The sequence below is a fragment of the Bubalus kerabau genome, chromosome 23 (genome assembly GCF_029407905.1).
Source record: "Bubalus kerabau isolate K-KA32 ecotype Philippines breed swamp buffalo chromosome 23, PCC_UOA_SB_1v2, whole genome shotgun sequence".
In the NCBI taxonomy this organism is placed as follows: domain Eukaryota; kingdom Metazoa; phylum Chordata; class Mammalia; order Artiodactyla; family Bovidae; genus Bubalus; species Bubalus kerabau.
In genome coordinates, this window is record NC_073646.1 from 28397726 (window position 1) to 28425269 (window position 27544).

Consider the following 27544-nt stretch of genomic DNA (forward strand, 5'->3'; position numbering starts at 1 on the left):
ATCTTGGTTCATCAACCAGGGATCGAATCCTCACTCCCTGCATTTGAAGTGTGAAGTCTTAACCACTGGACCACAGGGAACTCCCTGGGCTCTGATTCTTTAAACAACACCCTCAGCCATGCTCCAGCCCCCCCAAGTACCCAGGCAGTGGTCTGCTCTTCTCCAGGCTCATGTCCATGCAGAGGGTCTTCTGCAGCCCTCTGTCCTGCCTCTTCCACTCATATGTAGCCCGATTCCTGAGGCCCCAGAGAGTTCCCAGGACCCTGGGCATCAAGTAGGTCTCAAGGGCCAGGGGAGGGTGGTCTGGGACAGCCAGGGAAGCCAACTCCCTGGACGTAGAATGGGAAGGAGTATGGGGGCTTTGCCCCAAGGTGTCTTTGGCCCCCGCCTTTTTATAAATAACCAAGTACTTCCTCACTGAGCCTTCCTCCTGCCACGTCAAGCCCTGACTCGTTATTTTAACTCCCCCGGAGACACTGAGCACCCTCCAGTGCTCTGCTGCCAGCCCTCCCTCCTCTTTTTCTCTGATGAGCTGCTTGGGGATGGCCTTTGCAGTTGTGCTGTTCCTGACTGGTGAGTGGGGCTCCTCGGGGCTGTGAGAAGCCTTCTTGTGGGTTGGGCGAGCAGTGGTCTCTGCCTGGTAGGCCAGGCAGGAGGAGCTGAAGTAAAAGGAGAGGACTCCTGTCCAGTCTGGTGTGGTGGGAGGAATGGCTTGGAATCTGGGGAGGGGCAGGAGCTGGGCAAAGCTGAGGGAAGTAGGCTCACAGGTTATGCTTGGGTGGAAGGTGAGCTGCTCTCCAGGTTGCCCATGGCTTCTGTCTCCCTTCCTCTCCAGAGGAAGTCTCGCTTCCAGACTAGGAATAGAATCACCCTTTGTGAGGAAGATGTCGGACGTGAGGCTCCCTTGCATGTGGCCCCAGTAAGGACCAGCACCCTAAACATCTGGCCTCTGCCCAGAGCCCCAGGGTTCAGGTGTCTGGATCCTCCTTGTCCCTGCCTGTGCTGATGCCTGGTCTCCTTAAAGCTTCCCTACTCTTGGGGCTGGAGGCAGCTCCTCCATCCAGAGACAACCAGGCTTCTAGGACGAATGGAGAGGAAAGGTGATTGATTGGGAGAGAAGGGGTTGGGAAAAGCTCTTGAAATGTAAAGTGTCTTCCCCTGGGGCTTTCTAGCTTAGCCACTGGGACGAGTCAAGAATCCCAAGGGAGAGGGAGTTGGAATCCTGGCTGTGTCAGTGACATGCTGTGTGGTTCAGAGTCAGTCAGTAAATGCTAAAGTCACCTGCTTAGGGCTGGGCACTGTTCCAGGCGCCAAGACAAGGCAGGTGGGGCTGTCCTTGTCCTCCTAGAGCCTGGCACCAGGAACAAGGACATGGAGAATACAAAATGACAAATAATAAATCACAGAATTCTAAGTCTGTTCCCCAAGCCTAATGGGAAGATGGAGCAGGACAGTTTTTAAATGGAATGACCATACACCCTAGTTTGCCTGGAGGCAGTACCAATGTCCCTGGTGTAATTATTAATGGTGCCCCCTCCCCTCTTGGGAGGTCCCAGTTTAGACAATAAATTGTACTGGTCACTTTATCTTTAAGGGATATTCTGCTCTGTCTAACCTACCAGGAGGTGACTGGCCTAATTTCAGACTGTGGGTGAGGGGCATTTCTCTGGATGGTTGCCCTCTGTATTGTAATTAGACTATTTTTAAGGGAGGAGGAGACATGGGAACCACATGGGTGGCAATGATAAGAATGCCTTTCTCCCGGGCAGATGGGGAATCAGGGCTGAGCGTGGTGGGTGTCAAGACCCCGAGAAGTCAGGGGTCCAAAGGAGAAGGAGCTTCTCTGACTGTTCTCCCCACCCCCATCTCCACGTATTCCTCAGGCCTGGCTTCTTATCATGGATTCAACTTGGATGTGGAGGAGCCCCTGGTCTTCCGAGAGGACGGAGCCGGCTTTGGCCAGAGCGTGGTCCAGTTTGACAGATCTAGGTAGGCCCCGCCCACTTTCCTCAACTCCGCCCCCTTGGCCTGCAGGCTGGCATTTTGATTCCTACTACCTGGAGGAAGGGCAGCGTGGGCTACAAACCTGTCCACAACACCTGCATGAGGCGGGCAAGGTTAGGGTCTGCTGTACCTGGCTTGCTCAGACTCTAAGGATCTATGCTGTATTCCTGGTGTATGAAGGAGTGTGACACTAAATAGCAAATAGGAAACACCAGGACAGCAGAGAGGGCCTGTAGAAGAAAGGGAGATAAAATCTTTTTTCCAAGAACAGGAGGGAGGCCTCATAATTTTATTTTGCATTGGGATCAGCAAATTATGTACCCACGCTGCCTCCAGAAGGGCACATTCTTGGGTCCCAGAGACAGAGACCCAAGGAGTTGAAGTCACAATGTGATGCAAGCATAACCAAAGTCTGGGAGCCACAGGAAGGGAGACGTCAAACCCAGGACGGAACTCCAGGAGGACTTCACAGAGGCAGTGGCACTGGCAATGACCCTGAGAGCACAGGAAGTTTCAGTTAGCCAAGAAGGTCAAGAAGCACACAGAGGTCACTGAGTCCTAAATGTACATCCCTCCTCCTTCTTCCTCGACTGGCAGGCTGAGGACATGGAAGCAGATGTCAGGCCCTAGAGTTTTATTTTCTTTGTTTTGACATATAACACAGAGATTGATATGCACGAATCTAGAAGGTCCAACTCAATAAATTTTTCACATATGTGTATCCAGGTAACAACCACTTATAACAAGATGTAGAATCTCTCCAGCACATCCCCCCACTGGCTTCCCTTGAGCCCCACACGACCACACAACACCCAACAAATCCAGACAGCTTCTGTCCCGCTTACCATCAATTTGTGTTCAGGCCCTATTTTTTTCAAAAATGAAACTTGATTATCTGCCGTTCACCAGTACTTTAGTCCATGGGGTCACAAAGAGTCGGACACAACTGAGTGACTTTCCAACCAAGTATATAATATAATTGGATGACATTCTGATTGCTACAAAGCTACTGTTTTTCCTGGTTTCTGCTGAGTGATAATGAAAAGGTTGAGCTGACATGTAAGGAATGGGTTGGGGTAAAAAAAAACCCCGTAGGTCAATAGTTTAAGACTAAAAGTTTATTTACCCGATTGTGCCAGAAGAAACCAAATGGCTACATCTCCAACCACCTGATTCAGTGTCATCCTCAAGTCTTAGACAAACAAGGATTTCAGGTTTCCATAAGGGAATGGTCCTCTAGAATGAATCTTTAAATGCCAATTCAACAAGTCTTGCATGGCTAATCAGTTAAAATATATTAGTATTTGTCTAGTTCCCTCATCTGAATAGTGAGCTTGTTGGTAATGAGAACATTTTTCCAAATTAAAAAATTCTCTCCTCCCAAGGTGTTTTGCAAATAAACAGTTTCATTTATAAATGAATATAAATGATATGAAGCAGTTTCTGATACAGCTGCTTTAAATTAAATTGTTTATCATATTTAAATTATCCGGTTTGGGAATTTCCTTGTGGTCCAGTGGCTAAGGCTTCCATGCTGCCAATGCAGGGGACCCAGGTTCAATCCCTGATCAAGGAACTAGATCCCACATTGCTGCAGCTAAGATCCGGAGCAGCCAAATAAATAAACAAAATTGTAAATAAATAAATAGTCCAATTAATTACAGAATTATCTATTGGCTTCAGGACATTTTTCCATTTAACTTGAGGTGACCTATTTCTTGGAATAATGGCTCTCTCAGAATGATGGCTCCTAGAAGACAAACTGCACTGACTTGTGGTTGGGAAATGCTATTTTTTGTTCTGAATAGTTTTATTCTGGGCGAATGTTAAAACACACACATACAAACTCCACAACTATTTGCATACACAAATACACGTATATTTATATACATGCACATGTACCCAAACAGGCAAACAGAAAGCCCAGCATGGCCTTTCAGCCTCTGTGGGTTAGGCTCAGGCCCTGATTTTGAGTAGCCTCACACAGTCCCAGGCCGAGAGCTCCCCTCGTGAAATCTCACTTCCCCATGACACTTCTTCACCCAAAGCGCCCCATGCTCCCACCCCTCCTGCGACTGTCTGTCCTGGTTGTACCTCCAGACTCGTGGTGGGAGCCCCCTTGGAGGTGGTCACAGTCAACAAAACAGGACGTTTGTACGACTGCACGCCTGCCACCCGTCGGTGTCGGCCCATCTCGCTGAACAGTGAGTGTCTCGCCCCAGGGATTGGGTCCTTCAACCCTCCTACACAGGACTGCCCCCTCCTCAGCCTCCAGCCCGGACTGTGCCCCCAAGTGAGGGTGTACCCATGGGTGTGACCCTGTGTGTCTGCCCTCTCAGCCACCTCAGAGGCTGTGGACATGTCCCTGGGCCTGTCCCTGGCGGCCTCCACCCATCTCTCCCAGCTGTTGGTGAGTGTTTCTGGGTCCTGGAGGGTCTTGAGGGAGAAATAGGTTGACAGGGGGTTGGGGGGGAGAGGAGGCTGGGGCTGAGGGAAAAGGTGGGGTAGTGTTATGGGGGCCCCCTCACCCACACAGGCCTCTGCCCCCAGGCCTGCGGCCCGACCGTGCACAAAGCCTGTGGGGAGAACATGTACCTAAAAGGCACTTGCCTCCTGCTGAGCTCCCACCTGCAGATCATCCGGACGGTCCCCGCCGCCCTGCCAGGTAGGTCCCCCAGAGATACCAGTTCTGGGTGGAGCGTGTACTGGAACCACTCATGCGAGCAGAGCATGAAACTTGGGTCTCCACCTTCTAGGTCTTTGTTTTCCTGCGCCTCTTGTGCCTCGGGCGCCCTCCCAGAGGGCTCAGCAAGCTCAGCAGGGGCTGGGGGCACAGTCTGGCCCAACAGGAAGTGTAGTTGCAGCGGGACCCCCTAAGCTGGGCGAGCCATGATGACTCTGACGGGGCAGGAAGGAGCCTCAGGGTGCTGCTGCAGGAGGCATGAGGGTCCCACATCAGCCAGCAGGTGCTGGGGTACCTCCTGGTTTCCAGAGGAAGGGTTTTGGGTGGTGAAAACGTGAGGTGAGGACCATAGATCCAAGAATCCAAGAGGGAGGCAGTCCTGGGGCATTCTGCTAGTCTGCCAAGACACACCCAGACTCACTCTTCCCCTTACAAGGGCAGAAAAGGACCTGATCACGGGGAGTGTGAGGCACAGTTTTGCCAGCACTGATGTCTCCCACAGAGAATGGTGCCTAGGCGGGCCCTGCAGCAGTCTCTCTCTCTGAGAGTCAGTCTTTTTTTTTTTTTCCTTTCTTTCTTTCCTTTTTAAAAAAATTATGGCTGTGCTGAGTCTTCATTACTGCACACAGACTTTCTCTAGTTGTGGTGAGCAGGGGCTACTCTCTAGCTGCAGTTGGAGGGCTTCTCATTGTGGTGGCTTCTCTTGTTTCAGAGCACGTGCTCTAGAGCACATACAGGTCTCAGTAGTTACAGCACAGGGGCTCAGTAGTTGCAACTCCCGGGCTCTAGAGCATATGGGCTTCAGTAGTTGTGGTGTATGGGCTTGCTCCGAGGCATGTAGAATCTTCCCAGACCAGGGATTGAACCCAAGTATCCTGTATTTCAAGGCAGATTCGTAACCATTGGGCCACCAGCGAAGTCCTCTGAGGGTCAGTCTTTACAAGTTCATCTTCTGTGTCCTTGAGCAAGTGGCTTCATTCCCTGGGCCTCAGTTTCCTCATTGGTAAAATGGAACTTAATAATTGAGGTGGTTATTAGAATTTAAAAGATTTAATATACATGTCTAAGTGCTTAGACTCCAGCCTGGCACGTGTATGTGATTGCCTTTATGACTGATTTTCTAACTGAAGACTATCTGTTTGGACCAGGAGGAAGGCACAGATAAACAACCCTGTGCGTGGCATCAGAGGAAACAATGGGCCCCCAGTGAGAGCCAGGGACCGCACAAGGCACATGTTTTGTTGCTGTTGTTTACTTATCTATCTATTTATGGCTGCACTGGGTCTTCATTGCTAAGCAGGCTTTCTCTAGCTGCAGTGAGTAGGGGTCACTCTCTAGTTGTGATGTGTGGGCTTCTCCCTGCAGTGACTTCTCTTTTTGCGGGGCACGGGCTGTAGAGCTTGGGCTCAGGAGCTGCGGCACACAGGCTTAGTTGCCCCACAGCATGTGGGTCTTACCGCCCCGACCAGGGATCAAACCCATGTTCCCTGCATTGGCAGGCAGATTCTTAACCATGGGACCACCAGGGGAGTCCCAAGGCATATGTTTTGGCCCAGAGAAAACAGAAACCCAGACTTCGTGGGCTTTTAGCCAAAAGTGAAGCAGCAGCAGTAATAGCCCCCAGACAAAGTTGTGAGAGCAGAGTCTACAGAGGGGACAGAGAGAGTGGCAAAGACTCTTGTGGGTCCCAGGCCCCACTGGGGATGTCTGTGCAGCAGGGCAGGAGAGGTGGATTTGAACGCTAAGTGGTAAATGTCTTCTCTTAGTTGTTTCTGGGGCTTATGAGTGTGATGTCTGATGAAAATGGGACATACATGTGTAAAACTGGTGCAGACAAGGCAGGTTTGAATAGATGTGGAAGGACTGTGCACCAGGCAGTGCTGGGTACTGGGTTCTGGGTGTGCATCCCCTTCTAGGTCCTCATAAGATCCTCGTGGAGGCCAGGATGATCCCCATTTTATAGATGAGAAGACTGAGGCTCAGAGAGATGAGTTTCCACTTTCGGAAGTGGCAGAGCCCAGAGCTTGAACCAACCTTGCCTGACTGGCTTGGTTCTTTTTCCAGAAGGCAATCAGCTACAGCCAGGTGCCTGCTGTGGGATACAATAAAAAGAGCAAGAAACAGAAGTGACATTTCAAGGGCACTGGCCACAGGCCTGGTCTGAGAGAGCATGTGGAGGGGGAGGGGGATTTTGTCATGCAGCTAAAAAAGTGGGTATGAGTACAAGATATGGTTACAGAGAACACCAGCTACCCAGCTTGGGAGCACCTGAGCACACACTCAGCCTGCCCTGTGGGTGGCTGGATTTCCTAGTCTCCAAGGAAGCGGGGAGGAAAGTGACCTTCCATTCTTCCATTTCTTTTCAGCACTGGTGATACTGGTTGAGCAGGCAGGGTGGGGGAGGAGTGGGAGCTGGGAGAAGGCATTTTTGCTTCAGTGACCTGAGGCCAGCTGCCACAGCTCTGCCTCACACCTCAACGTTGTGGTGGCCTGATCTCTTAGCACCCCGAGACCAACACAGGATGTGGGGTGCTGGTAGAGGCATCAGCTGGGTTTTGCACGGAGACCACAACCCCCTACGTAAGTCTGGGGACAGCCTGAAATGTCTTATTTCTTCATGTGCATATGCTGTGTCTCTCCACTACTGTGTGGACTCCACAAGGGCAGGAATGAGATTTTTTTATAAAACTCTGGCCTTCAATCAGATTTCCCTAGAGACGGACTCTGAGGCTCCGTTGAGAATATTCTCAGGAGCAACCCCCATGAGAGTATGAGGGAAGCAGGACTGAGTAGTAGATGGAGAGGGTAGACTGTGAGAGGCCTCAGCCGCCCCACCGGGAGCTTGGAGCATGGCTGGGTACAGGTTGCCCCCTGGAGCAGGAAGTGTAACCTTGGGCAAGACACCTCCCTTTTGAGTAGGGTGACACTAGGGAGGAACTCCATCGGGAGCCATTGACAGCCAACTCCCTACAGCTGGGAATGAGCACGTCCATCCTGATGGGGGACAGGTCTTGGGAGCACACCTTAACATGTGTTCCAGGTGTGTCCTTGGGCACAGAAAAATGCCTGGTATGTGGTGGTGATGGTGATAACACCTATCCCTTATGGGGCGCCAAGCCCTGTCTTAAGTACCTCAGGTCCGTATTCATTCCTTTCTTAAATTGGAGTAGGACTCCTTTACATTGTTGTGTTCGTTTCTGCTGTACCACAAAGTGAGTCAGCTGTGTGTGATCATATATCCCCTCCCTCCTGAGCCTCCCTCCCGCTCCCCCATCCCACCCCTCTAGGAGCTCCCTGTGCTGTATAGGGCACAGCACGGGAAGGACAGGGTGGGACGAATGGAGAGAGCAGCGCTGACATATCCATTCTTTTTATCTTTGCGATAATCCTGTGTGGGTGCCCAGGTGGTTACATGGTAAAGAATCCCTCTGCCAAGCAGGAGACAGGGGTTCAATCCTTGAGTCAGGAATGTCGCCTGGAGGCGGAAACGGCAATGTTTAAGTATCTTGCCTGGGAAATACCATGGACAGAGGAGCCTGCTGGGCTACATTCAGTCCATAGGATCGCAAAGAGTTGGACACAACTGAAGCAACTTAGCGCACGTGTGCGCACGCACACACACACACACACACACACACACACATGCATGCCACAGTATCTCTGACATGTGTAATCAATAAATATTTATTGACTAACAGAGTGAGGAGCCCACCCGGCCCCCACGCTCTACTTCTTTCTCCCCTTTTGTAAGCCTTGTGGGAGGAGGGGAGAAACAAGGAGTCTGCTAAAGGGAGAAGGGGCTGAGACAACAAATTTGGACCTCCTCTGTGGATAGTGTGGGGATTGGTCCCTGTGCCAAAAATGGCTCCTTGACTCTGTGGAGCAGAAAGGGTTTCTGGGCCCCAGGAAGTGGCTGGGACCCACACATGAGTTTCTTGTTTTTAAATTTATTTATTTACTTTTGACTGAGCTGGGTCTTTGTTGCTGCGCGCAGGCTGTCTCTAGTTGCAGCAAGCAGGGGCTACTCTGCAGTTGCGGTGTGCAGGCCTCTCACTGCAGTGGCTGTTCTTGTTGCAGAGCACAGGCCCTAGGGTGCATGGGCTTAGGAGTTGTGGTGCACAGCTTAGTTGCCCCGAGGCATATGGAATCTCCCCGGATAGGGGATCAAACTCATGTCCCCTGCATTGGCAGGCAGGATTCTTAACCACCGGACCACCAAGGAAGTCCCCTCACACATGCGTTTCTGATTCCTCTCTCCCTCTCTGCAGAGTGTCCAAATCAAGAGATTGACATCGCCTTCTTGATTGATGGCTCTGGCAGCATTGACCAAACAGACTTTAAACGGATGAAGAACTTCGTCAGAGCTGTGATGGACCGGTCCAAGGGCACCCACACGCAGGTGAAGACTAGGTCCTCTGAGGCCTGGGGAGTAGGATGGGGGAGGGTCTACCTCTGGGAAGGTCAACCTGGGAGGCTGCCTGGCGTCACTGGGGGCAGGATCGATAGGCCTGTGCCTTGAGGAAGCTACGGTCCAAGGTCAAGGCATGGTCCCCATGCAGGGCCAATTGGAGACCTGACCTGAGAGGAGGTTCCTCCATCACATTTACTATGTCCCCATGTGTCACAGGAAATAGGTTTTTGCTATTTAAATACATTGAAAGGAATATCTAATAATTTTGCTGTGAAATTTGACTGAAGGTAACTTGGCCAAATAATTGATGATTTCTTTATCATGTTTTCCATATAACTCATGATTTATCTTATTATTTTATTTCCCAGTAACCAGTGTGTGTGTATATGTGTGTGTGTGTGTGTAAATTCTTGTTGCCCCTCTGTCCATGGGATTTCCCAGGCAAGAATACTGGAGTGGGTTACCATTTCCTTCTCCAGGGGATCTTCCCGACTTAGGGATCAAACCAGCGTCTCCTGAGTCTCCTGCATTGGCAGGTGGATTCTTTACCATTGAGCCACCTAGGAAGTCCATTAATTCTTGAGAAACAAGGAAATATAGACTTCAAATTGATTTTGCATATTATAAAAATTTTTTTAATCTAAATTTAACAAATACGGTAGTCGGCAAGGTTATTCTTTGTAAACCATGAAAGAAGCAATATTTAGCTTTGATTTTCCAGTTTTCTTTTTCTGGGTTTCAATATATACTTGTCAGGCCTCAAAATCACGTGGAACATGGTTTCTAAGTGCAAAGTTATTCCAAAATTTAAAATTTACTAAAAAACACACACACACACAAAAACAACTCCTGAGCTCCAGGGCCCTTTTCTTGGCCTTCACAGTTCTCGCTGATGCAATATTCAAACCTTATGAAGACCCATTTCACCTTCAACCAATTTCGGACCAGCCGGAGCTCTCAGAGCCTGGTGGATCCCATCGTCCAGCTGAATGGTCTGACCTTCACAGCCACCGGCATCCGGAAAGTGGTGTAAGCTCCGACCCGCTACCTGCGGATAAAATGCTTCCCCGCCGCTGTCTGGCGCTGGGTCTGCCCAGCCCTTTCTAGTGTTTGAAGGAGGATCTGGAGAAAGGGCTCACGGGGAAGCGCAGGCGGAGTCTTCCTGGAGTGTTTCTGGTCCCCTCGCTGGTTGCAATCCCCTGAGCCAGGGCGAGGGCCGGACTCCTTTGCGGTGTGTTTCCTCTTTGCCTGGCTTTGGATTGGCTGGACTCTGAGCCCACTTGGGTTTGCTTCTCGGTTCCCAACCTAGCTCCCGGCTTGCTACCTTGGTCACCGTTGGAGTAATAGGCTTTTTCTAAGTCTTGGAAAACTGTGAAATGAGGATAAATTCACAACTTGGTTGGAAGGATTAAACAAGATAACAGCGCAGTGCTTCTGCCCAAGAAGTCGGAGATAAACGGCTGTGGATTTTATTTAAAAAAAAAAAAAATGCAGCTCCTCTTTACCTCCCTGGACTCAGGAATTATTGCCAAGTGTCTTCTTTGGGCCTTTCTCCCCACTCAGCTCCTTTCTCTTCCTCATCCCTCCTCCATTCTTGCTCTCTATGTACTACTGCGTGCCTGCCCAATACTGGGGATCAGGTGGCCCAGGAAGAAAACGGCTTAGATGCTGGGGCCAGTAATTTTTGTCACTATGAATCGATGACTTAACATGCCTGAGTCTCAGGGTACCAGGCCTCTGCGGTCTCTCCAGAGGAGCTTCTGGTGCTGCAAATGAATGCTTCCCAGAATCTCAGTAGAGTTATCCCCCTTTCTTCCTTAACAGGAGAGAACTATTTCACAGTAAGAATGGGGCCCGTAAGAGTGCCAGGAAAATCATCATTGTCATCACAGATGGGGAGAAATTTAAAGACACCCTGGAATACAAAGACGTCATCCCCGAGGCAGAGAAAGCCAATATCATCCGTTACGCTATTGGGGTGCGTGCCTTCCTCCTGGCTCCCCCAGACTCAGCCTTCACCTCCCCCAGGTAGAAGGGCTGGCGGGCCCCTCCTCCTCATGTGCCTCTCTGCCACAGGTGGGAGATGCTTTCCAGGCACACGCTGCCAAGGAGGAGTTGAAAATCATTGGCTCCATGCCTTCGGAGGACCATGTGTTCAAGGTGGACAGCTTTGCAGCACTCAGCAGCATCCAAAAGCAGCTTCAGGAGAAGATCTTTGCAGTTGAGGGTAAATGGGGAGTGAGTTTGGGTGTCGGAACTGAAAGAGCCGAGATCCAGTTGTCCCCCACAGTCTGGAGGATCTGTCCCTACCCGTGTTGTTGTTGTTCAGTAGCTCCGTCATGTCCAACTCTTTGCGACCCTGTGGACTGCAGCACTCCAGGCTTGCCTGTCCTTCACTATCTCCCGGAGCTTGCTCAAACTCATGTCCAGTGAGTCGGTGATGCCATGCAACCATCTCATCCTCTGTCGCCCCCTTCTCCTCCTGCCCTCAATCTTTCCCAGCATCAGGGTCTTTTCCAATGAGTCGGCTGTTCACATAGGTGGACGAAGTATTGGAGCTTCAGCATCAGTCCTTCCAGTGCACGTTCAGGGTTGATTTCCTTTAGGATTGACTGGTTCGATCTCCTTGCAGTCCAAGAGTCCTCTTTCTGGATCCCTACTCTAGCTCGCCCCGAATCGTTACCCAGAACCCAAGCCCCAAACCACGTTCTCCTCTCTCTGCTCTGAATCCTCACCGTCTCTAGGTCTCTGGGAGCCTGAATGACCCATTTCCCCCACAGGAACACAGTCGAGGACAAGTAGCTCCTTCCAGCATGAGATGTCTCAAGAAGGCTTCAGTTCCATCCTCACAATGGTGGGTGGAGCGTGTGCTTGATTAAGAGTTTCAGGCACCAGCCTGAGGCTGGGAGCCGGGACTCAGAATAAACAAGAAAGTGGACTCAATCCTCAAGCTCACTGTCTAGTCTGGGAGAGACACGCAGGCAGTGAATATAGGTGCTAGAAGCACAGCAGAGAATGGGATAGCTGAGGTCCCTGCTTTCCTGGAATGCATAACTAGTGGGAGGAGATGATAAAAAAACAAAGAAATGAGACTTTCAGATGGTGCTAAGCACTGCAATAGAAGAAGAGAGGTGATCAGAGGAGGGCTAAGGAATAACTACTGAGGCTGAATGATGAGAAAGGGTGAGGCCTGGAAATATCTAGGGAGAAATTGCTCCAGGTAGAAGAAACAGCAGGTGCCAAGGTCCTGAGGCAGGAATGGGGTTACTACACTAGAATGAGAGAAGGGCCAGCGCAGCCAGAGCAAAGGGAGCTAGGGGCAGCATGGAGAGAGGGCTGAAAGGTTGAGAAAGACCAGACCACAAAGACCAGAGAAGTGACGATCAGTTCAGTTCAAAATAATGATAGAGACAGACAGTTGTCTGAAAGGAGGTATGTGTTCAAAATATCCAGAAGGATATTATCCAGAATAATGTTTATTGGTGTATTTATTTGGCTGCACCAGGTATTAGTGGTGGCATGTAGGATCTAGTTCCCTGACCAGGGAATGAACCCTGGATCCCTGCGTTTGGGGTGCAGAGTCTTAGCTCCTGGACCACCAGGGAAGCCCCTTACCCAGAATAATTTTGAGGGCAATTGAGGGGGACAGAGAAATGGAACTAGGTTTGTCATGAGTTAATCAGTGATGCTAGGTCACGGGTACTAATGGGTTCATTACACGTTCCTTTTGACTTTTGTATATGTCCTAAGTTAGCCATAATCAAGAGTTTGAAAAGGCAATAAACAAAGTATTCAGAAGAGGAAATGCCTAGCACTTTCTGAGGGAGCCAGGAACATCTCACAGGCGTAACTTTGAGGTTGACTCCTCCAGAGAGAGGAGCTGAGTCCCAGAAAAAGGAGAGAGGAGTGTCCAGGTCAGAGGGTTGGTGTGTTCTGGAACACAGGGTAACTCCATAGACTTGATTGAGAAGGATGCTAAATGCCACCCCCGGGGGTTTGATGACAGGGAGTCACTTTGGTTTGCCAGCAGGGTAGTGGCTGCACATTTAGGTTTAAAAAGCCCAACTCTGGGACGGTAGATGAAGCAGAGGAGAACAAGCGAGGAGGCAGAAAGGACAGTGGGTGAGAGGCGCTGGGGTGGCGCTGACAGTGGTAGTGGGGATAGACTGAGAGATGTAGGAGTCAGGGACACGAGGCTGCTGATGAGAGCTAGAAGTGACAAGAGAGAATTCCAGATGAGTGGGCGGGGTCAGCGGCAGGCATTTCTTCAGAATAGGCTGTCTTCTTCCCACCTGCTCACCCCTGGAATCCTTTCTTTTCTCCCAGGATGGACCAGTTCTGGGGGCTGTGGGGAGCTTCAGCTGGTCTGGAGGTGCCTTCCTGTACCCCCAAAATAAGAACCCCACCTTCATTAACATGTCCCAGGAGCACGTGGACATGAGGGACTCGTATCTGGGTGAGACAAGGCTGTGGTTGGGGACTGGGCAGAAGATGGGCTGCCTGGGAAGGACAGGGGCTCCGGGGGTGGGGGGTGAGGGGACAGGGGTGGGGAAGTCTTGGTGCTGACCCTGGCCCCTTCAGGTTACTCCACAGAGCTGGCCCTTTGGAGGGGGACACAGAGCCTGATCCTGGGGGCCCCCCGCCATCAGCACACCGGGAAGGTGGTCCTCTTCACCCAGGTGTCCAGGCAATGGAGGCCGCAGGCTGAAGTCACAGGGACCCAGGTTGAGTGTGGAGGGGGTCTCCAGGGGCAGAGAAGGAGGAGAGGAAGGGGTGCAGGGCCTCTGGGGGAGGTGTTGGTGTCTGGGGAGAGGCGGGACTTGGCCCAGGGCGTGACCCTGGCAGAGGGCAGACAGGATGACTCCCAACTCTGCCTTCCAGATCGGCTCCTACTTCGGGGCCTCCCTCTGCTCCGTGGATGTGAATGGAGATAGAAGCTCTGACCTGGTCCTCATTGGGGCCCCTCATTTCTACGAGCAGACCCAGGGGGGCCAGGTGTCCGTGTGCCCATTTCCCCGGGGGGTGAGTAGTGATGAGACCCGGACTGGGTGGGGTCTGGCTGTGGGTGAGCCCTGACACCATTCCGTTCTGCAGAGGACTAAGTGGCAGTGTGATGCTGTCCTGCGAGGGGAGCCTGGCCACCCCTGGAGCCGCTTTGGGGCAGCCCTGACAGTGCTGGGAGATGTGAATGGGGACAGGCTGGCGGATGTGGCCATTGGGGCCCCGGGAGAGCAGGAGAACCAGGGTGCTGTGTACCTGTTTCACGGAACCTCAGAACTGGGCATCAGCCCCTCCCACAGCCAGGTGAGGCTCCCCAGCCTTCAACCTGTTCTGTTCACCTCCTCTCCCGTGTCTTAGGTTCACTGATGCCACCTCCTGTCCCAGTCTTGGCAGTGACCATTCCCCTGCTCCTTTTAGTGTTTTATTTCCCTGAATTGCCGCTGGCCCAGCTAAGCACAAAGGCTCTCTCTTCTCTCCTTTGACTCCAAACAGACTTCAAACTGTGTGGGCAGCTTAGTGGTTAAGAGATCACAGGCCCCAGGTCGAATGCCTGACCAGCCCTGTGGGCTGTGCAGGTTTAGGCAAGTGACTGACTTAACCTCTGTGAAGCTTGATTTCCTTCTGTGAAACATAAAAGGATCAGCAAATTCCATTGACTTCTTGTAAAGATAACTCGAGGACAGCACTAAGCTGTCCATTCCTCCAATATTTATGAATGAACGTACAGAGGACAAGTAAATGAATCTGTTATGCTGTCTTCATTATGCTTTGATTTTGTCATTAACTTGCATCCTCAAGGTCTTCACTGGACCAAAAGTGCTCCGATCTCTGTCTGGGGACCCTGGGGACCTCATTTTGTTTGCTCTCCACTCCTCTCCTCTTTTTTTTAATTTTATTTTTTATTATTATTGTATTTTTGGCTGTGCCCTGTGACATGTGGGATCTTAGTTCCCCACCCAGGGATCAAACCTGTGCACCCTTCACTGGAAGCGTGGAATCTTAACCCCTGGACCACCAGGGATGTCCCCTCCCCTCTCTTTAACTACTCTATTCAGTGTCCTTTCCAAATTTTCCTTCTCAAACCTTTCCCATCCCCTTCCCCTAACTTGCACTTCTTTTTTCTCTCTCTGGCCAGCGGATCGCAGGCTCCCAGCTCTCCCTGGGGCTCCATTATTTCGGGCGTTCGCTGAGTGGGGGTCAGGACCTCACACAGGATGGACTGGTGGACCTTGCTGTGGGGGCCCAGGGACATGCGCTACTGCTCAGGTGACAACTCCCCCCTCCCCCCTTGCCTGCCGCTTGCGTCTGATTCACCAAGCTGCCCCCTCCTTCGTTTTCCCCGCCGGAGGCCAGAGGCCGGTCCTCAGCCCCTCATGCACCCTCAGGAGCCTGCCGGTGCTGAAGGTGAACGTGACTATGAAATTCACACCCCCGGAGGTGACAAAGGCTGTGTATCAGTGCTGGGATGAGCTGACCACCACCACGGAAGCTGGACAAGCCACAGTCTGTCTCACCATCCACAAAAGCTCACAGGATCGCCTAGGTGAGCTTCCTCCTGGTAGACCAGACCCTTACCTCCCAGAGGCGCCCCTACGCAGCCCTATCCTCAGGGCAGAATGGAGCCAGGAACCCCGATCTCACCTCCACATCCACCCAACTGCTCTTCTCCCTCCCTCTTCCCACGCCCAGGCCTTTAGGTTCCTTCTCCAGGATACATCGGAGGTCTGCCCTCTTTTCCACCTTGCCAGAGAACAAGGCTTCTCCATCCAGCCCACTTTGAGCTGTGTCCACGGCTATTCTTGCTCCCTCCCACCCACTCTGCACTGGGTGTAGTTACCTTGATTGGTCCTGAACACAGTTCACCTCTCCTCACCCGCTCCCATGTTGCATTTATAAAGACTAAAATTCTTGCCCACTGTGACCCCACTAATTTGGCCCCTCTGCCTCTCCAGCCTCCCTTACTCCAAGCACTCCCCACCCCCTTTTTTTTCTGGCCACACCAAGGGTCTTGCTAAATCTTAGTTCTCTGATCAGGGGTCAAACTCCTGGCCCCCAGCAGTGAAAGCATGGAGTCCTAGCCACTGGTCTGCAGGGGAATTCCATCCATACACTTAAAAATTTTTTATTTATATTTGGCTGTGCTGGGTCTTCCTTGCTGTGTGGGCTTTTCTCTAGTTGCAGTGCAGAGGCTTCTCTTGGTGTGGAGCACAGGTTTTAGGGCACTAGGGCTTCCGAAGTTGTGGCGAATGAGCTCAGTTGCTCCACAGCATGTGGGATCTTCCAAGATCAGGGATCAAACCTGTGTGTTCTGCATTGACAGGCAGATTCTTCACCACTAAACTACCCAGGAAGCCCTCCTCAGTATAGTTTTTAATTAATGTACCAGCCTCCCTCTCCCTTCTGGTCTTAGCCACTGTTCCCCAAATATGGGATTTTCCCCTCCCCACTTTTCACCTGACCCCTGCTCATCCTCTAGGTTAGAGCTCAGACAAGGTCCATCCAGGAAGGCATCTCTGATCGCCAGATCTGAGTTAGCAAGCCTTCTCTGGTACCACTGAGGATCTGGCCCTTGCAGGGATCACACTATGATGTTATGTCCTTCGTGCTGGTCTCCATTTCTAGGCTGGGAGCTCCCGAGGGCAGGGACCATATTTCTTCATCTTCTCCACCTGTATCCCAGCACCTGGTACAGTTCGTGGCCCACAGAAACTGCTCAGCGAATCTCCATTGCATGAAAAAATGAAAACAGAATCTTCGCGTTTCTCTCACTTTTCGTCTTCCATCCCTTCTGCTTCAGGTGACGTCCAAAGCTCTGTCACATACGATCTGGCGTTGGATCCAGGTCGGCTGATTTCTCGTGCTGTTTTTGGTGAGACCAAGAACTGGACTTTGACTCGAAGAAAAACCCTGGGGCTGGGAGAGCACTGTGACTCCATGAAGCTGCTTATACCAGTGAGGACTGTGGGTTCTGGGAGAGGGAAGAAGGAGCCCAGGGCCAGCCTCTGACACCTCCATTCCCTCTTGAATGAGGCAGGAAAGGCGGGGAGCCTGGGGTGGGAGAGGAGAAAGTTGGGGCTAGGGAACCGGCTTTCCACGGCGTGGATGTGGTGGAGGAGAAACCTCACCGGGGTAGCCAGTAAGGAGGAGGAAGCAGGTTCTTTAAAGCTCCTTCTTCTCCAGGACTGTGTGGAGGACATGGTGAACCCCATTATCCTGCGACTCAACTTCTCCTTGGTTGGGGAGCCCATCGCCTCATCTCAGAACCTCCGCCCCGTGCTGGCTGTGGGCTCCCAGGACCTCTTCACAGCCTCTGTGAGTCTTCCTAGGAAGTCCCAGGGACGTGCTGACTCTTGCTGTGTCTCTGTGTGCTGAAGAACCTAGGGTGGCTCCCAGGTGCCCACGAAACCACATCACATCTAACATGCTTCCGCCCTGTTCCCACAGCCCGGCCCAGCATGTAGCCTTACCCACATCTCGGCTGATTATCCACTTTGCCCCAACATAAACTCTCTGGTTCTCATTCTGCAGACCCTTTGAACTTTTTCTTTTATTTTTTTAAACCCAAATTTTAATTTATTTATCAATTTTTTTTTATTTTGACTATGTCACTTGGCCCATGGGATCTTGGTTCCCTGACCAGGGATCAAACCTGCACCCCCTGCAGTAGAGTATGGAATCTTGTTTTTGTTTTTTTTTTGAGATATAGTTGAATTGGGCTTCCCAAGTGGCTCCAGTGGTAAAGAACCTGCCTGCCAGTGCAGGAGATGTAGAAGACGAGGGTTCGATCCCTGGGTTGAGAAGATCCCTTGGACGGGGGCAAGGCAACCCACTCCAATATTCTTGCCTGGAGAATCCCATAGACAGAGGAGCCTGGAGGGCCACAGTCCATGGGGTCACAAAGGGTGGGACACGACTGAAGTGACTTAGCACGCACACACACACACAGTAGAATTACAATGTTGTGTTAATTTCTGCTGTACAGCAAAGCGACTCAGTTATACATACATATGCATGTTTTTCATATTCCTTTCCATTATGGTTTATCACAGGATATTGAGTATAGTTCCCTGTGCCATACAGTAGGACTTTGGTGTTTATCCATTCTGTATATACCAATTTGCATCTGTTAATCCCAAACTCCCAATGCAACCCTCTCCATTCTCTCCCCCTTGGCAACTACCAGTCTGTTCTCTATGTTCTTGATTCTGTTTCTGTCTCATAGATAGGTTCACTTGGGTCATATTTTAAACTCCACATATAAGTGATATCAGGTGGTATCTGTCTTTTTCTGAGTGACTTCACGATCATCTCTGCTGCTGCTGCTGCTGCTGCTAAGTCGCTTCAGTCGTGTCTGACTCTGTGCAACCCCATAGACGGCAGCCCACCAGGCTCCTCTGTACCTGGGATTCTCCAGGCAAGAATACTGGAGTGGGTTGCCATTTCCTTCTCCAATGCATGAGAGTGAAAAGTGAAAGTGAAGTCGCTCAGTCGTGTCCGACTCTTAACGACCCCATGGACTGCAGCCTACCAGGCTCCTCCATCTGTGGGATTTTCCAGGCAAGAGTACTGGAGTGGGGTGCCATCGCCTTCTCCGCACGATCATCTCTAGTCATATGCAAATTTTTAAATTGGAGGATAATTGCTTTCCAGTGTTGTGTTGATTTCTGCTGTACAACATGAATCAGCTATAAATATACATAGATCCCCTCTCTCTTGAGCCTTCCTCCAGCCCTCCCATCCCACCCCTCTGGGTCATCACAGAGCACCAACCCAAGCCCCCTGTGTCATATAACAGGAGGCATGGAGTCTTGACCATTAGACTGCTGGGGAAGTCCCCCAACTTTTCTCCTTTCTACCTCTATGTCTTTGTCCATGTTGTCTGTCTTTCTTTTTCATGTTACAGTTCCTTTCTGTTTTCAAGAGGAGGCCCTGTCAAGTGACTACAGATACCTGTAATTGCTCATAGTGTTCCTAGTAAGGGCAGCATAATAAACAGATGAAGACATGGTTTGGCAGTTGATTTCTATATCCTTCCTGCATGTCATATTTCTTATTTGGAAAAACATCTTCTCTCTACCTGAAAGATCTCGTCATCCCCAGAGCCCCAGTCTTATCTGCTTCTCTTTCGAAAACCACTGCTCAGCACATCACTTCTTCTCTGGCCTCCTACTGTGTCATGGTGATAGCAGGCCAAATACCACGTGACTGGACTGATAGCCATCTGCCTCTACTTCTGTGGATCCCTCGGGATTGTAGGTTCCTTGAATGTAAGAAGCACCATGTCTAATTCACCTGCAGTTGCCACCTTTCTGAGTGCAGAACCTGTCTCATTGTCGACTGTTAATAATGTTTGCTGAACGCTTGTTCCAGTTGAATTTGACTCCTCAACTAAACGTTACGTTCTTTGAAGCCAAGGACCTTGTCTTCTCTTTCTCTTATATCCTAACTGCCCCTTTCGCATTGTCTGCCCCACCTCCTTGCCAGAGTCTAGGACAGTGAGTGCCAGGACAGAGTCTAGCACAGGGTGGGCGCTCAGTAATGCTCAGTGTTGACTAGTGTTCCTAATGAGACTGGGGATGGATTGAGACACGGATGGGAAGAGAATGTACTGTTTTGCTGCAGCTCCCCTTTGAGAAGAACTGTGGGCAAGATCACCTTTGTGAAGGGGACCTCAGTGTCAACCTGAGCTTCTTAGGGTGAGTGTGCTCTGTCTCCTTTCATAGCCATACACTAAAGCTTTGGAGGCTCCCATCCTCATAGGATGGGAAGTCCCTGTGTTTCCCTTTGCCTCTCCTTCTAACAAAGAAGTGCTTTTGACGGGAAGGTCATCAGCAAGTAGCTCATGCGTTCCCACAGCCCTGCCCCCACTCCTGATTCAATTCCAACCTGTTTCCGCGGAGTCTCTCTTCCAATCTTGTCCTTCCTTGTTCAGGCTGGAGACCCTGGTGGTGGGGAGCTCCCTGGAGCTCAATCTTGCAGTGATGGTGTCCAATGAGGGCGAGGATTCCTATGGAACGGTGATCAGCTTCTACTATCCAGCAGGGCTGTCCTATCGACGCACGTTAGCAACCCAGGTAAACAGCTCCCTTGGGCTTCAGTGGCTGGGACCTCTCTCCTGCTCCAGGTTATGATAGGTTCCTTTAATTTTTTCTATGATGAAATATACAACACACACAAAGAGAGAAGTGCACAGGGCATATGTATAGTTTAATAACTAAATATTAAGCAAAAATCTATGCAATTAACATCTAGATGAAGAAATAAAGCACTCCAAAGGATTTTTTAAAATAATAATAAATTTAAAAGATGGGGAGGATTTTCCTGGTGGTCCAGTGGTTAAGACTCTGTGCTGCCAATGCAGGGGGCAGGGGATCAATCCCTGGTCGGGGAACTAAGATGCTACATGCTGCATGGCAAAGTCCAAAGATTAATAAAAAGAAAAAGAAAGAAAAGAAATAAAGCACTTCTAGCACCTCCAGAAGCCCTTTATATAACTTTCCTCATCCTAACCTCATACTCTCTGCAAAGGTAATCACTATTCTGCCTTGTAATACTCAATTCCTTGTATTTCTTTACCACCCATAAATATATCCCTAGCTTACGCTGTTGAGTTTTGCCAATATTTGAACTTTATATATATGGAAACGTGTTCAGTTCAGTTCAGTCACTCAGTCGTATCCGACTTTTTGCAACCCCATGGACTGCAGCATACCAGGCTTCCCTGTCCATCACCAACTCCTAGAGCTTGCTCAAACTCATGTCCATTGAGTTGGCAATGCCATCCAACCATCTCGTCCTCTGTCATCCCCTTCTCCTGCCTTCAGTCTTTCCCAGCATCAGGGTTTTTCCAATGAGTCAGTTCTTCACATCAGATGGCCAAAGTATTGGAGCTTCAGCATCAGTCCTTCCAATGAATATTCAGGACTGATTTCCTTTAAGATTAATTGGTTTGATCTCCTCGCAGTACAAGGGACTCTCAAGAGTCTTCTCTAACACCACAGTTTAAAAGCATCAATACTTCCGCACTCAGCTTTCTTTTTGGTCCAACATGACCCCTGGAAAAAGAATAGCTTTGACTATATGGACCTTTGTTAGAAAAATAATGTCTCTGCTTTTTAATATGCTGTCTAGCTTGGTCATAGCTTTTCTTCCAAGGAACACGTGTCTTTTAATTTCATGGCTGCATCACCATCTGCAGTGATTTTGGAGCCCAAGAAAATAAAGTCTGTCACTGTTTCCATTGTTTCCCCTTCTATTTGCCATGAAGTAATGGGACCAAATGCCATGATCTTTGTTTTTTGAATGTTGAGTTTTAAACCAGCCTTTTCATTCTCCTCTTTCATTTTCATCAAGAGGCTCCTCGCTTTCTGCCATAAGGAAATATATTGTATGTTCCTTTTTTCTGAAACTTTTAAAGTACTGTTGATTTACAATCTTATATTAATTTCTGGTGTACAAGATAAAAATTCAGTATTTTATAGATTACATTCAATTTAAAATTATAAAACCCTGGTTATATTCCCTGTGCTGCATAATATATCCTTGCATCTTATTTATTTTATAAATGGTAGTCTGCACCTCTGACACCTGATCTGTATGCTCCTCCCTTCATTCTTCTCCCCACTGGGGACCACGTTTGTTCTCTAGATCTCAGTCACTACAGCGTGTCTGACTCTGCAACCCCATGGACTGCAGCACACCAGGCTTCTCTGTCCTCCACTATCTCTGGGAGTTTGCTCAAATTCATGTCTGTTGAGTTGGTGATGCTATCTAACCATCTCATCCTCTTCTACCCACTTCTGCTTTCCCAGCATCAGGGTCTTTCCCAAATCAGTCAGCTTGTCATATCAGGTGCCCCAAGTATTGGAGCTTCAGCATCAGTCCTTCCGATGAACATTCAGGGTTGATTTCCTCTAGGATTAACTGGCTTTCCTTCCCTAGATGGTCTTAATTTGATTGTGGTTGATTTTTATCAAACTTTTCCTTTGTATTTAGTATTTTATGTGTGTATCATGTTTAAGAAGTACTTCCCTACTCTATGGTTATAAAGACCTTCCCCTCTATTATCTTCTAAGAGATTTATGATTTTGCCTTTTACATTTAAGTTGTTAATTCAGTTGGGATTTATTCTAATGCATGGAGTGAGGTAGGGATCCAGTGTTCGTTCGTTCGTTTGTTTGCTTGTTTTGTATGGGCCAGTTTTCCCAGAACTATTTACTGAGAGCTTCCCCTACAGCTTTGCAATGCCACCACTGCTTTGCATCCAGCCTGTATATGCATGTGGCTAAGTTTTTAAAAATTCCTTCTCCTCTGAAGCAACCTGGTCAGCGTCCCCTGCGCCTGGCATGTGAGGCAGTACCCACCGGAAACGAGGGCCTGAAGAGCAGCAGCTGTAGCATCAACCACCCCATCTTCCGTGAGGGCATTAAGGTCAGAGCTTCCTCCAACTCTCATTGCTCTTCTCCCTCTTCCTGACCCCATTTCCTTCCCTCTCTCCACCATGGCCTTCCCCATCCTCAACCCTTCTTTCTTTTCCCTCAGGGCACCTTCATAGTCACATTTGATGTCTCCTACAAGGCCACCTTAGGAGATAAGTTTCATCTCAGTGCCAACATAAGCAGGTGAGCTCAGGCCAGGTAGGGTGTGTCTCTCTCTCTCCTGTTCCATGCTCCAGCCAGAGACTCTTCCTGGGTTCCTTCCCAACCAGACACCCTTCTCTCCCTCCAGTGAAAATAATAAACCTACATCCAACAAGACCACCTCCCAGCTGGAGCTCCCAGTGAAATATGCTGTCTACACAGTGATCAGCAGGTACTTAATCCCTGTCCTCCCCTTGGACCTTCTTCCAAACCTAGTACCTCCTCCTGCAAGCCAGCCTGCTCTTTTGAGGATGAGTAACTAAGTTAGCCCCTCTGATTTCTCACATGAAAATTCTTGTTGATCAGCTATATACTTACAGCATAGCACCATAGCTTCCCTGGTGGCTCAGATGGTAAAGAATCTACCTGCAATGCACGAGACCTGGATTTGATCCCTGGGTTGGGAAGATCCCCTGGAGAAGGGAACAGCTACCCACTCCAGTATTCTTGCCTGGAGAATCTCATGGACAGAGGAGCCTGGTGGGATACAGTCCATAGGGTCGAAAAGAGTCCTACACAGCTGAGCAATTAAGCACACCATGTCCCATAATTCTTTTTTTTTTTTTACTGCTATATTTATTTGCTATTTGTTTATTTATTTTTGGCTGCACTTGGTCTTCTCTGCTGCCTGTAGGCTTTCTCTAGTTTTGGACATCAGGGGCTACTCTCTAGTTGCTGTGGCTTCTCTTGTTGCAGAGCATAGGCTCCAGACAAATGGGCTTCAGTAGCTGACACACAGGGGCTCACAGGCCCTAGAGCGTGCAGACTTCAGTCATTGTGCCTCACGAGCTCGAGAGGGCAGGCCCAGTAATTGTGGTACTCGGGCTTAGTTGCCCCAAAGCATGTGGGATCATCCCAGACCAGAGATCGAACCTGTGTCCCCTGCGTGGGCAGGCAGATTCTTATCCACTGCACCACCATATCCCATAATTCTTGGTTCTCCTCTGATGAATTGACCTGCTGGTGGGACACACACACACCTTGCCACCCCTATGCATCCTCTCTTCCCTCTCCAAGGTGTAGACTTCCTTTAACATGAAGCCAACTCTAGCCTTTGTGCCAAACACAAATACGCTGAACTGGATCTACTAGATTAAGAACTGAGGCTTTTCTGAATACTCTGAAGTGGGGAGCTTGTCTCTAACAGGATATGGTCTGTGACCACACAGAGCAAAGAAAGGTCTTTGCTTTCACAAAACTCAGGGGAGAACAGAGATGTGCGAAACTATAGGGGTGGTTTGTAAGAGCACAAGCCTCAGCAGGCCACAGGAAAGGCAGGTGAATGGCTGCTGCTCTGGGCTCTGAAAGTGGTGGAGGGAGCAGGGACAGGCCAGACCAGAAGCAAGACAGCTTCACCTACCTGGCTAAACTCCAGAGACTTTAGAGTTGGTCATAAGCTTATAATACTGCCATGGGACAGAGTTTGCTGCTGCTGCTGACGTACCAATTTTTAGGGGAACTGGGGGGTGGGGTCAAGCAGTGTCATTGCCCTTCCAAACTCTGTGTGTGAATTTCCCCTTCTATCCATGGGAAAACACTAAAACTCACAATAAGAGCTTACATTTATAAACTTATGACATGCCAGGCCTTGTTTTAAGTACTTTACCTGTATTTACATAACTTAACCCTTCTATTAGTAGCAGTGTTAGTCCCTCAGTTATGTCCAACTCTTTGTGACCCCCAAGGACTGTAGCCCACCAGGCTCCTCTGTCCATGGAATTCTCCAGGCAAGAATACTGGAGTGGGTAGCCATTCCCTTCTCCAGGGGATCTTCCCAACCCAGGGGTTGAACCTGAGTCTTCTGCATTGCTGGCAGGTTCTTTACCATCTGAGCCACCAGGGAAGCCCAACCCTCCTATTAGGTCTATGATATGGTTATTGTTATACCCCCTCTTTAAATATTTATTTATTTGCTGCACAGGGTCTTAGTTGTGGCATGCAGGATCTTTCAGTTGCACATGTGAGATCTAGCTCCCTGACCGAGGCTAAAGTTGAGGCTGCCCAGGCACGTGGGGACCATCACCGATCCCCTGGGTCACCTGCTGGGCCCCTTCCCCAGCAGGTGCAACCAAGGATGGTCCCCGGGCTGTTTTTCACCCATAAGCCCTCTCTCTCTCCAGGCAAGAAGAATCCACCAAGTACTTCAATTTTTCAGCTTCTGACCAGAAGAGCAGAAGAGAAGCTGAGCATCGATATCGTGTGAGAGGCCAGAGAGTATCCACGTCTGTCCCTACCGTGGGGATGTAGGGAGCTGATGGGGGAAGGATGGAGAAGAGCTGGAAGCTGGAGCCAGGAAAGGGGAGGGACTTGGGATGCTCCAGGGACCACAGTCATGTTTTGTCTCTGTTTTCTGCAGGTGAATAACCTGAGTCAGCGTGAACTGGCCATCAGCGTTCATTTCTGGGTCCCCATCCTGCTGAATGGTGTGGTTGTGTGGGATGTGGCATTGGTGGCCCCTTCACAGGTGCCTACCTGCCTTCCGTCACTCCCTAGAGTCTGATCCCACTATGCCCATACCCTCCAACCAGCGGATCATCCTGTAGCTATTTCTCTCTTTCCCTAGAGTCTCCCCTGTGTGTCAGAGAGGGAACCTCCCCAGCAGCCGGACTTCCAGACCCAGATGCCAAGCAGTCTTGTGCTGGTGAGAAAGGTCCCACTGCAGGACTAGCTGGGCACTGGAGGCTCCCGGGAAATGGACTGCTAAGCTTCAGAGCCATGTTTATGTCCTCTGATGGTTTATCTATTCTCCATCCCCAAATCAGCTAGATTTCATTCTCGCTTGTGGTTCCTGCTTAAGTGAAGATCCTCTTCAACTTCACTCTTCTCCTGTTCCCAGGACTGCTCCATCGCTGACTGCCTGAGGTTCCGCTGTGACATCCCCTCCTTCGGCGTCCAGGAGGAACTTGACTTCATCCTGAAGGGCAACCTCAGCTTCGGCTGGGCCAGCCAGGTACATCCTTCCTCGACTCAGATGGGGCTTGAAGTGTCTGTGCCCCCTTAGGCCAGGGTGTTTCTCTATCCCTGAGCTGCCTGCGTGCCCCCCTGCCCCCTATAGAGCTAGTTCCCAGCTCTCTCTTTTGCAGTTGCTGCAGAAGAAGACATTGGTCGTGAGTATGGCTGAAGTCACATTCAACAGATCCGTGTACACCCAGATTTCAGGACAGGAGGCATTTTTGAGAGCCCAGGTAATGACCGTGTGGTAGGCAGTGGCTGGGCTGGTCAGGGGGCTCCTGATGCTAAATCTGTGATGCTGAGTGGTTGGGGGGCGGGGCAGGGCTTGCAAATTTGGAGAGAGGAAGAAGGGATGGAGGCCCCTGGATGGGACAATCGTCCCTAAGCCCATGAGGGCTTCTGTATGTCACCTCTTAAGGCAGAGCCTGATGAAGGAAGGGAGTTAAGGACTGGGAAACTGAGGGACTTCCCTGGTGGTCCAGTGGTTAAAACTCCACACTTCCAATGCAAGGATGCAGCGGGAGAGGGTTCAATCCCTGGTCGGGGAGCTAAGATCCCACATGCTGTTGATGCAGTCCAAAAAAAAAAAAAGGGAATGTGGGAGGCCTGATACTTTCTGACCCCCAAATCCCCAAATCAGGTAGAGATGGTGCTAGAAGAGTATGAGGTCTACAGCCCCATGCCCCTCCTTGTGAGCAGCTCCATGGGAGGACTGCTGCTCCTGGCCCTCATCACAGCCTTACTGTACAAGGTGAGTGTTTTCATCCCACTCCTGAGACGACCAGCGTCCGGCCCTGCCCTCCCACAGACAGGATCGTATAGAGGGAAGAACTCAGGCAATGGAGTCAGGCTGGTCTAGGTACACATTTTGGCTCTTACTCGTTTAATGTCAGGCAAGTTGCCCAACCTCTCTGAGCCTGTTTCCTCATTTTTGAAATGATAACAATGCCTATATCACAGAATGGCTGAAACAAGACAGACAAGAGGCCAGCGTATGCAGAATCTATGAATGATGTGTACAGATCAGAGCTCGGCACACAGCAAACACTCAGTCGGTGGTAACTGTTGTTCACATAAGTATCCTAGCACACAAGTACAAGGCCACTTAGTTCCCTTCTGTCTCAGCTTCCTCCTACTCCCAACTTCCCATTCTGCCCCTTTATCCAGATTTTCTGATTTATTTCCCTTCATAGTGTGGCTTCTTCAAACGTCAATACAAAGAAATGATGGGTAACAAGCCTGAAAACACTGCTGCACTCAACGGGGAAGATATCCACAATGAGACCCCAGATCCACCTTTGTCTGAATAATCCACTTTCTCATTTATGTCTATTCCTATTGGCTGACCTTGGCTTCACCTACCAATCCACTTCCGGGAAAATAACTTCTGTGGGGACAGGCCTGAGCAACTTACCAGGTGCCAAGTCATCTTCCCAAGGGGCCAAAAGATTTTTATATTTTCCCATATCCACCAGACTTCTTCAGTGATGACCCACTTTTCACAGACGCGGGCATGATGCCAATGTGAATTCTCTTATGTATAAGAACTGTCACATTAAATGAGGATGCTTATAAGATAACTATGCTGTAAGGAAGAGCGCTAATCCAGGACCCTCAGCGCTGTTCTAGGAGGGTGGGGCTGCTCGTGGGTAGAGATGTTTCTTACTCTCTCAGTTGACTGGGACCTGTGAGCATAAGTGCACTGTAAACAGTGTTAGAAGAGGAGGCCAAAAGTAGTTCTGTGTGTGTGTGTGTGTTGGTCATGGGTTTCCGCTCAGGCTCCCTTGTAATGACAAGTGAGCTGACTGTCCTAGAAGGTGAATGAAATATCCAGAGCGTGAACCCTTGAATGGG

General features: G+C 49.9%; 1 protein-coding gene across 1 annotated transcript; it reads left to right on the top strand.

Moving 5' to 3' along the window:
* Window positions 1–527: 527 nt before the first annotated feature.
* Window positions 528–27157, top strand: ITGAD (integrin subunit alpha D). The gene is made up of 30 exons (XM_055562169.1): window positions 528–573; window positions 1884–1989; window positions 4105–4208; window positions 4344–4414; window positions 4555–4669; window positions 8956–9086; window positions 9982–10127; window positions 10923–11076; window positions 11175–11325; window positions 11879–11952; window positions 13425–13554; window positions 13680–13822; window positions 13980–14120; window positions 14193–14402; window positions 15235–15365; window positions 15485–15642; window positions 16897–17051; window positions 17280–17411; window positions 19722–19795; window positions 20032–20173; window positions 22416–22529; window positions 22641–22720; window positions 22827–22910; window positions 24859–24937; window positions 25095–25202; window positions 25302–25379; window positions 25575–25688; window positions 25822–25923; window positions 26331–26441; window positions 26884–27157. The coding sequence occupies exons 1-30, from the start codon at window positions 528–530 to the stop codon at window positions 26998–27000; spliced, it is 3501 nt and encodes a 1166-aa protein (XP_055418144.1). The 3' UTR covers window positions 27001–27157.
* The last annotated feature ends 387 nt before the right edge of the window (window positions 27158–27544 follow it).

What these genes read in the sequence shown, in the direction of transcription:
- ITGAD (XM_055562169.1), top strand. Translation starts at nt 528, where the DNA reads ATGAGCTGCTTGGGGATGGCCTTTGCAGTTGTGCTGTTCCTGACTG. An exon ending in GGTCCCCGCCGCCCTGCCAG is followed by an intron (nt 4,670 to 8,955) that starts GTAGGTCCCCCA and finishes CCCTCTCTGCAG; the next exon opens with AGTGTCCAAATCAAGAGATT. An exon ending in ACCGGCATCCGGAAAGTGGT is followed by an intron (nt 10,128 to 10,922) that starts GTAAGCTCCGAC and finishes CTTCCTTAACAG; the next exon opens with GAGAGAACTATTTCACAGTA.